The sequence below is a fragment of the Gorilla gorilla genome, chromosome 9 (genome assembly GCF_029281585.2).
Source record: "Gorilla gorilla gorilla isolate KB3781 chromosome 9, NHGRI_mGorGor1-v2.1_pri, whole genome shotgun sequence".
Taxonomy (NCBI): domain Eukaryota; kingdom Metazoa; phylum Chordata; class Mammalia; order Primates; family Hominidae; genus Gorilla; species Gorilla gorilla.
In genome coordinates, this window is record NC_073233.2 from 103735419 (window position 1) to 103746190 (window position 10772).

Below are 10772 nucleotides of genomic sequence, written 5' to 3' on the forward strand. Positions count from 1 at the left end.
GATTTTTTTTTTCAGTAAGTATCTTGGAAAATTTTTTGGAGATTTTTGGCAATTTGCAAAAACTTGCAAACTATAGCTTAGAAATATCAGAAGTTAAGAAAAAGTTGGTATGTCATAGATGCATAAAATTGACTATGTCAATACTAGTGCATTTTATCATTTACTACCATAAAATATACACAAGTGTTTTTTTAATTGTAATTTATCAAAACGATTTGCACACAGACTACGTGACGCCATTCACAGTCCAGAGAAATGTAAACAGAGATAAAGATGCAGTATGAAATCATAACTGTATAAAATTAACTGTAGTACATACTGTACGACTGATAATTTTGTAGCCACCTTCTGTTGCCATTGTGATGAGCTCAAGGGTTGGGAGTATTCACTTAAAATGCCACGTGACGCTAATCATCTTCAAATGAGCAGTTCATCTCTCCAGTCAATTGTGTATCACAGCAAAAAGTGTTCTCTAGCAGTTCCATATTTTCCATCATGTTTAGCACAATACAGTAAATAATTTGAATAATATCATAGGACCCATATCAAGTGCTACTAATGATGGTGGAAGTGCTCCCAAGAAGCAGACAAAAGTCATGACATGACTAGAAAAAGTTGCATTGCTTGATATGTACCATAGATTGAGGTCTGCAGCTGCGGTTGTCCACCATTTCAAAATAAATGAATCCAGCTGAAGGCCTATTGTAAAAAAAAAAAAAAAAAAAAAAAAAAAAAAGATCCCGGCATGTTGGCGTGCACCTGTAGTCCCAGCTACTCAGGAGGCTGACAGAGGAGGATCACTGTAGCCCAGGAGTTCGAGACTGTAGTAAGCGATGATGGCACCACTGTACTCCAGCATAGGCAACAGAGTAAGATCCTCTTAAAAAAATTTAAAAAAAAAAAAAAAAAAAGGAAATTTGTGAATCTATCACTGCAGCTACTCTAGCAGGTGCCAAAACCTTGTGCTTTTTGCAAAATAGCTTTTTATCTCATTGAAAATGCAGCTTTTATGTGGATGCAGGATTGCTATAAGAAAGGCATACTTGTAGACTCTAATATGATTTGAGAAAAAGGAAAGTCATTATATGACAACTTAAAAGGAAGGTGAGGTATCTAAAGCTGGAGAATTTAATTCCAGCAAAGGATGGCTTGATAATTTTAGAGGTTTGGCTTTAAAAATGTCAAGATAGGAGAAGCAGCTTCTGCTGACCAAGAGGCAGCAGATGAATCCCAAGATACCATTAAGAAAATCATTGAGGAGAAAGGGTATCTTCCTGAACAGGCTTTTAATGCAGACAGAAGTACCCTATTCTGGAAAAACATGATGCCACGAAGGATATTTATAAGTAAGGAGGACAAGTCAGCACCAGGATTTAAGGAAAGAGGAGATAGGCTAAATCTACTATTTTGTGAAAACACAATCCGATTTACAATCAGGACTGCCCTTATCTATAAAGCTGCTAATCCCTGAGCCTTCAAGGGGAAATATACCCAACTGCCAGTCTTTGGGTTTACAACAAGAATGACCCTTTGAGAACCCTTTTTCTAAACTGGATTTAGAAAAAACATTGATCCATCAATCCTTTGTCCCTGAAGTCAGGAAGTAATTTGCCAGTAAGAGACTGCCTTTTAAAGTCTTTTTAATACTAGGCATTGCTCCTAGCTACCCAGGAGCATGGAAGTTCAACACCAAAGGCATGGAAGTAGTCTACTTGCCCCTAAACACAGTGTGTCTAATTCACCCTCTGGATCAGGGAGCATAAGGACTTCTAAGGCACATTACATACACTATAAAAAGGGTTCTTAATGCTGTGGAAGAGAACTTCAGAGAGAACATTATGAGGGTCTGGAAGGATTACAGTTGAAGATGATGCCATCATTTTTATAGAAAAAGTCATGAAAGCCATCAAGTCTGAAATAATAAATTCCTGTTGGAGAAAACTCTCCAGGTGATATGCATGATTTCACAGGATTTATGACAGAGCCAATCATGAAAGAGATTGTAGATATGGCAAAAAAGGTTGGAGGTGAAGGATTTCAAGATACGAATCTTGGAGAAATTAAAGAGTCAGTAGACACCATGATAGAGGAATTAACAAGACGACTGGGATGGATAAGAGTGCTTTCAAACCAGTGCCACAAGATGAAGAAGACAACACAGAAGTAATGTCAGAAAACAAGTTGACATTAGATAATCTGACAGAAGGGTTCTAATTATTCAAGACTGCTTTTGACTTTTTTTTTTTTTTTTTTTTTTTTTTTGAGACGGAGTCTCACTCTGTCACTCAGGCTGGAGTGCAGTGGCACGATCTCGGCTCACTGCAACCTCTGCCTCCTGGGTTCAAGCAGTTCTCCCACCTCAGCCTCCCCAAGTACCTGGACAACAGGCACGCACCACCATGCCTGGCTAATTTTTATATTTTTTTAGTAAAGACAGGGTTTCTCCATGTTGGCCAGGCTGGTCTCGAAATCCTGACCTTAGGTGATCCACCCGCCTCAGCCTCCCAAAGTGCTGGGATTCTGTAATCCCACTGTAATCCCAGTGGCTGAGCCACTGCACCCAGCCTGCTGTTGACTTTTATGACATCGACCCTTCTATGATACATCACTGAAACTAAAACAAATGGTGGAAGAAGAATTGGTATCTCATAGAAACATTTTTAGAGAAATGAAAAAGCAGAAAAGTCAAGACAAATTATAGTGTATTTCTGTAAAGTTACACAGAATGTGCTAGCCTCTCCTGCCTGCCCCTCCACCTCTTCTGCCTCTGCCACTCCTGAGACAGCAAGACCAACCCTACCCTTCTGTCTACTCAACAGTGAAGATAATGGGGATGAAGGCCTGTATGGTGATCCAGTTAATGAATAGTAAATATACTTTCTCTTCCTTAGGATTTTCTTAATATTTTCTTCTAACTTTACGTTTAGAATATTGTTTATAATATATAAAACATAAATGCTTCCAGTCAACAGCAGGCTATTACATTTTAGGGCAAAATTTATTATAGTTCTCAGTTACATAAGTGGGAGCTGAATGATCAGAACACATGGACACATAGTGGGGAACAACATATACTGGAGCCTGTTTGGTGGGGGAGTTGGTCAACGGGGAGGGAGAGCATCAGGAAGAGTACCTAATGGATGCTGGGGTTAATACCTAGGTGATGGGTTGATCTGTGCAGCAAACCACCATGGCACACATTTACCTATATAACAAACCTGCGCATGTACCCCAGAACTTAAAAGTTGAAGGAAAAAAAAAGTTTCATTATGGCAGAGTTTTGACTACATGGGTGGTCGGTGCCCCCAACCCCTCCATTGTTCAAGGGTCAAGTGCATATTAATATAATCAGACAAATAACAGAACGAGAATTTTTTAAATTATTGCATATTGAAAGTGTACTCATAGGCAATTAGTATGCTAAATATATATTACAAGTTACAAGCAAAATAGTGGTTACATCGATTGATTTTTGAATAGTGGACCAGCCTTGCATTGATGTAATAAACTCCCACTTGGATGTGATATATAATAGTGCTGCATTCACTTTGCTAGCTAACAATAGAAACTAAGATTAGAAGGAAAGCATATGTTTAGCTTAGCATGGTGGTTCCAAATCTGGCTAATCAAAATCAACTGGAGGACTTGAAAACACAAATTTCCAAACCCTAACTCTGCAGTGAGTTTGGTGTGCTGCCTAGGAACCTGCATTTTAAATATGCTTTCTAATAATATTTATGGAGCCAAGTAAGCCCAGCCATCTATTTATAAAGTGGAATAGTACATTGAGATTGTTGGTTTAGTGTTTAAAACAAAAGCAAAATATCTTTGAGAAGTCTATCAGGTTTTTCTTACACACGTGATAGACATGTATTTAGTGCTTCCTATTATTCCAGGATACAGAAATGAACAATAGTGTCTACCACCTGGATGTACACTGTTTAACAGGTGAAATAGATATGTAAAAGCAATTAAAATATGATAAATGCTATGAGAGAGATGTAAAAAGTGTTATAGGTGATCTGAGAATGGACTGATTGATTACCTGGCAGTTTTAAGGAAGCCTTTAAAAATAATATATTTGAACTGGGTTTTAAAGAATGATATAAATGTTGCTAATACACCAAAAAAATGTCATCTGCAAATATGGTTTGTTCACAAAATGGAGAGAAGGGGAGAATGATAGGACATGAGGCTAGGAAATGTAGGTTGCAGCTTGATAATGTGTATGTAGGGCCTTATTTTCCATTCTGAAACATAGTTAGTGGATTTATATCAAAGGATTTCAAATAGAAGAACATCATGATCAGAATAATTTTAGGATTTATATACTCTACTTTGGGGGGTGGAGAGTTCTTTTTACCTAGGCTTAGGGAATAGAAAGTGGTGTAGAGAATATAACTTCAATTACTTCTTTGATCATTTTTCTTCCTTTAGTCCACAAGCCCTAGCCATGCCGTGGTAGCCAATGTTCAGCTTGTCTTGCATCTAATGAAGCAACACAGTAAAGCTTTGTGCAATGATCGAGTCATCAACAGTATTCCTTTGGCAAAGCAAGTATCTTCACGAGGTGGTAAAAGTAAGAAGTTGTCAGTAACACCTCCCTCCTCCAACGGTATTAATGAGGAGTTGTCAGAAGTCTTACAGACTTTACAGGATGAATTTGGGCAAATGAGCTTGTGAGTTTTTGTTTTTTTTTTTTTAAATTCAGTTTAGCTCTAAAACCTCATTTTTTTAAAACTTGTTGACTTTATTAATCTTACTTTCCTTTGTTGAGCAAGTATGGTTGAGCACAATCCTTATACCAACCAAGTTACTGGGACTTTAACAAATACAACTAATAAGGGTAAAATCTCTCTCTTTTTAAATACTGTTAAATGTTTTGAAGACCAAGGTTTATATTTAAGTTTTATTTCTTTGAGAACTTACGATATACAGTCATGCATCACTGAATGACAAAGATGTGCTCTGAGAAATACATCATTAGGCGATTTTCTTTTCCTTGTGCTAACATAAGAGTGTGCTAAGCTTATAGCTTACTGCTCCTAGGCTACAAACCTATACAGCATGTTACTCTACTACTAAATACTATATGCAGTTGTAACACAATGGTAAGTATTTGTGTATATAAACATATCTAGGTACAGTAAAAATATGATACTAAAGTCTTACGGGACCACTGTTGTATATGTGGTCTGTTGTTTACTACATCATCATCTGGCACCTGACATTACATTCATTTTAGCTAAACTTAACTGATAAGACATGAGTGTTTGAAGAGCAAGATTCATCTGTAGACTTTACATATACAATACTCTTTTGGGGAAAATAAGAATATAAAGAATTAACCTTGAAATTAAGAACTCTTGCATTTCCCTCTAGTGCCTTTCTTGAACTTTTAAATTCATATTTTGAATTAAAAATTTCTTGATCTAGGCTAGGCATGGTGGCTCAACACCTGTAATCCCAGCACTTTGGGAGGCTGAAGTGGGCATATCACATCCTGGCTAGCAGGGTGAAAACCTGTCTGTACTAAAAATACAAAAAATTGGCCAGGCATGGTGGCAGGCGCCTGTAGTCCCAGCTACTCGGGAGGCTGAAGCAGGAGAATGGCGTGAACCCGGGAGGTGGAGCTTGCTGTGAGCCGAGATCATGTCACTGCACTCCAGCCTGGGCGACAGAGCAAGACTCCGTCTCAAAAAAAAAAAAAAAAATTCTTGCTCTGTTCAAAAAATGGAGTCATTTTTTAAACACATGGAGCAGTAACCCATAATGAGTAAGGTATAATAGACCTAACCATGAAACACAGAAAACTTAACCATGTTCTACTTCTGCTTTGTATATAGTGATCACCAGCAGCTTGCAAAACTTATCCAGGAGTCGCCAACCGTTGAACTGAAAGACAAGTTGGAGTGTGAATTGGAGGCATTAGTGGGAAGGATGGAAGCAAAAGCCAACCAAATAACTAAAGTTCGAAAATACCAAGCCCAGGTAACTCAGTTTTCCTTCACTCAAGTTTCTAATGATTAAGAAAAAAAAATACACTTTAATTCAAATATTAAATGATGACACTAAGTGTATCATAGATAAATATCTACAGGAGATACTTCTTTACTGAAGACATTTGTTCATTGAGAATTGGTAAGTGGATTAAGAAAGAAGACACTTTTAGTCACTTAGCATATTCATCTAAGAAACATCTTTCAAATACTGAATATATTTAATATTCTTTATGAATAAGCTTTAACTTCTTTGATGAATTTAAATCGGAGTTTATCCAAGTAAGTTTTTTTTAAAAGCACCTGCGAAATTCTGTTTCCAAAGGAATAAGTCATACATTAAATATGTGAAATATATTTATGTTGCTAATCATTTTATATCAGCCAACAATGTAGTACTACCAGATGCAGTGGTGACATCACACTCAAGGGTTTTCAACCAGAGAGAAACATGATTCATATATTTAAGAGATTACTGTAGTGACTAGGGGTAGGGTAATGGGATCAAGGCAGAGAGGCTGAGAGATCAGTATAGATGTATCGGAGGTGGTCAGCAAGACAGTAGTTGGGTTTGGGCAGAGGTAAACAGATTTGAGGTATGTTTTGGAAGTAAAAAAAATATTGGGGTTACTTGCTGCTGGGTATCATGTAGAAGGAGAGGGAGTTAGGATGGTGATTCCACTGACTAAAATGGAGAAAGCTGAGAAGTTCAGAGAGCAGAACAGGTTTGTTGACTGTTGATTGGTAGCCATATGATAGACACACAGTGCCAAGTGCTCTGAGTATATCTTCTCATTTAATTTTCACAAAAGGCTTCTGAGGTGGGTATATTCTCATATTATAGATGAGGTAGATGCTAAGCCACATTTTCTGGGAAGTATGCATATATCCTCAGTGAAATTAAATAACTTGCCCAAGTACCAGCTTACTGGGAAATGGCAGAGCTGGGATGAAACTAGCCTTTTCAACTCTAAAACTTCGGCTGTTTTTTCAAAGTTCATGTATGAAAAAGAAATACAAGCAAATTATTCCTGTAGGAGTAAGGAGTAATGGTCTAATTTGTTGCTTATACTAATTAGACTTATTCTATTGGAACACCAACATGCCAGCATCAGTTTGGCTAAAGTAAAAATAAAGCTCCCCTATTTAAAATTATTCTAAAAATAATTGAACAAAAATAAAATTCTTTTCATAGTATTAATACATTACCAATTACATCTGTTCATCCATCTGGAAATTGCTTCTTTGCCTCCTCAGACTAGTTTCTAGAATGTCTTTCTCATCTTCTCCCATTTGTGAAAATCCTTCCCATTCTTCTTTTCTCTGTGTCTGATTTTTTGCCTCCTTCATGAGTCTTTCCTTCAACTCCCCTTGTTTCTCACTCGCCCTGTTCTGTACTTTGGCAATATTGCCTTAATTTAGGACAACCAGAATTTGTTTACTCATGTTTACTTGTTTGTGTATTGTTTTATATATATATAAGCATGTTTATTTATATTAATATTTAAGTGTTAAACGACTAGTGCAGTAGATTTTGAAGTCTTTAAAAGAAAGCCTAGAATGTATTATTTGAGTTTCAGTTAGCATGAGAGTTAACCAAAAAAAGGTACTCTTGTACTTTTTGTTGTCAGAAAAAAATATTTTCATTAAATTCTCCTTTTCCTTCCTGCCTTGGTTATTTGGTATAGCTGGAGAAACAGAAGTTAGAGAAGCAGAAGAAGGAATTAAAAGCTACCAAAAAGACTCTTGATGAAGAAGGAAACAGCAGCAGCCGTTCTGGAATCACAGGGACCACAAATAAGAAAGATTTTATGAAACTGAGACCTGGAGAAAAAAGGAGAAAAAATCTTCAGTTATTGAAGGACATGCAAAGCATACAGAATTCATTACAAAGCAGTAGTTTGTGTTGGGATTACTGACTCATAACCAGGTCAGAAATTTTATTCAGATAATCTGTACCTCATCAATCAGATGATGACAATTTACTTCCCAGGTCTCATACTCACTTATGTTGGAATTAATTAATAGCAGGTGTTAAAGGACCCAGGCTTCATTACACAGGCTTTTCATGTAGGCAGGATGACTCAATGTTAAAGCATTTAAATGGAAACCAGGGGAGTTTTAAAGCCCGAGAAACCACACATAATCTTGTTTTGTTGAGATGAGTTTGCTGTACTGATACACTGCACTTTGTAAACAGATTACCAGTTTTTTACTTGTGGGTGTGATTTTTTAAAGTAGTTCTTTATATATAATTAAAATTAGGTTTAAATTTTCAAAATATGAGACTATGCTATAGGCAGTGCTTGCTTGAAAAGTCTCATTTTTAAATCTCCCTGGCATGAAGTGCCCACTTCCCCTTTCCAAAGCAACCATTAAACATACTTTGTTTCTACTATTGGTGGAGTTTTTCTATATTTAAAAAAACATATATATTTCAGAGGATTTTTATTTTGCTTTTTGGCATTTCAGACTTTGATCAGTATTAAGTGCACTTGTATTGCTTTTTAATCTGTTAATTTTTTAAAGACCCAAGCAGTCATTTTGAGTTATATCTATAAAAATTATAAAAGGATTTTTGAAAGTATAAACAAATTGTCAGTGAAATAAATGAGATTTTGGAATAAAGTGAGAATGGGAGAAGGGATATGTTGTGAGCATATACCTTCACAGTTCTTAATACCTGTTTTGTAATCATGATATTCAGTCAAGGCATTATGGTTTTTAATCTTGAAACTTAGAGAACCCTTTGAATATTTGCTTTTACTGGTGTACAGTATGAGTGGAATATGAACTGTACACATAATTATCATGTTGATATAAATCATAATTTCAACTAGATCAAGACATGTTAACCTTTTATAAATTTAAAGTCAATAAAGCACCTTTTTAAAGGAAACACTGCAACTTTCCTTAACAGCCTGTTAATAAAGGCTTTGTGATAAGCTCTCAAAAAATGCATTTCTAAATAGGAGGACATCAATGTATTGATGAAGAGAAAAAACTAGTACTTAGTTGCCACACTCATGCTTACATAGAAAGAGAGCCCAAGAATATTAGATTTCCTCATGATACAAGATACTACAGTAACAGGCTTTAATTTAGGATCCTTAAATAGATTTTGGGGTATTATTTGTGACTCTCCTAAAATTATAAACTTGTGCTTCTGTGTCCAGTTTTCTAATGAGTAGGTTCGTAGCTTGATCGAATTAATAATTGTGAGCCCATAGACACAAGGGAAGTGAGAAACAGTGCTCTGGTGACATGATAAATATATGTGTCAACCACCATTTCAACTATTAAAAACTCCTGTTATCTCCTTGTTTGAATTTCAGGTCATTAAATTGTATAACCATCATTTGAATTGTAGTGGCTCTGAGTCCTAATTAGGAGAATGGTGATTGAATGATGCTAAATCCCACCCCATTTCTCAGCTAGGATTCAAACTGAACTACTCCAGCTTTTTGTACTGTCAGGTGAGAAGTGAAAAAATACTGCTTCCATTTTCTTATCTGCAAGTTTACAGTAGAGGAATGTGTCATCCATCCACTTATGTTGTAACAGAGCTTTATTGCAATTCATTTCAAATAAGGTTATGTTTACAGACTTGTGGTAGACATGTGAATTGTTCATTGCAATATAATGTGAATTGCAGTGGTAGTAGCGGTATACACAGTGCTATGGGGGCACAGAGGAAGGTGGGGATGTTAGAGAAGGCAGTTGTGAATCAGATAACTTCCCAAAGGAAGAGATGATGCCTAAACTCTAGAAAATAGGAATTAGTCACAAGGGAGAACAGTTGTTCCAGGTGCACAAGACAGACTGAACCAAAGTGGGGAGGCAGGAATCTGCAGATTACATGAGGCAATTGTGAACAGCAGAGTAGCATTGGTACGTAGAAGTTGAGGTATGCAGAGACTAGGTCGAAGGAGGCTAAGGAGCTTCAACTTAATCATACTGGTCTCTAAATTTTGTAACCCTAATCAAAAAGGGAAAAAATTACACCTGCACAATCAATAGACATACAAAGTTATGAAACATGTAACTGTCAATTCAAATATTTAAAAGTTTTGCTTGTGTAAATATATAAAAAGGGCTAGTATTCCTCCTCCCTCCCTCCCACACACACCAGTGGTATATATTAAATGCCCAAGTGCATGTACTCCATGTTGGAGACTTCTGCAGAAGGTGAGGGGAACCACTGCTGGAAGGTTCTCAGCAGAGAAGTGGTAGGGTTGCACTTAGATTTCCCTGGCTTTTGATTTGAATTTGAAGTGGATGCAAGTATGTTAAGACTAGAAGCTTTAAATTCTTGATCTCTTCAGCCATTCTACATTCTTTTATGTGGTATCAGGCCAAGATAACCAAGGTTTAAATGAGGAAAATGGCAGATGCGTTTGTGAAATACTTGGAGTAGAAAGCTTAATTTTTAATTACTGATTTGCTAGCCACTTAAATGCCCTGTTAAAAAGCTTATATTTCACACAATTACCAAAGAAATCATTTTGGTACCAATTTTGCTAAATTGGATATACTAATAGAAACGTCCTCACTGCAAGACCAAGAGGGAGGCTAAGGTTCAGACTCTCTGTATAGTGAGTTAGTGAGTGGAAAAACACTGTATATTTTAATTGTTTGATTTGGGTGTTGGTTAAGGAAAAATGGGTACAAATTGAACATTTTCATCTGGGGTGCATATTCCTCCAATAATTTCCAAATATTTCTGGGGAAAAAAAAGAAATGGCAACTTTGGACAAGAACAAAGTTTAAAAG

The 10772-nt window shown here is 36.4% G+C and overlaps 1 protein-coding gene across 9 annotated transcripts in view; it reads left to right on the forward strand.

The window, feature by feature from the left end:
• CEP57 (centrosomal protein 57) overlaps window positions 1–9363 on the forward strand; it is a 42976-nt gene extending 33613 nt beyond the window's left edge. For 6 of the 9 annotated variants that reach the window (XM_031015791.3, XM_019036887.4, XM_004051999.3 and 3 more), the window contains 3 exons: window positions 4438–4679; window positions 5847–5991; window positions 7688–9363. In XM_031015791.3, coding sequence (XP_030871651.1) covers window positions 4438–4679; window positions 5847–5991; window positions 7688–7918 — 618 coding nt within the window. In that variant the 3' untranslated portion in view covers window positions 7919–9363. The remainder of the gene's footprint in view (window positions 1–4437; window positions 4680–5846; window positions 5992–7687) is intronic. The other 3 variants (XM_019036886.4, XM_055356118.2, XM_055356120.2) reach the window with 1 other exon arrangement.
• The last annotated feature ends 1409 nt before the right edge of the window (window positions 9364–10772 follow it).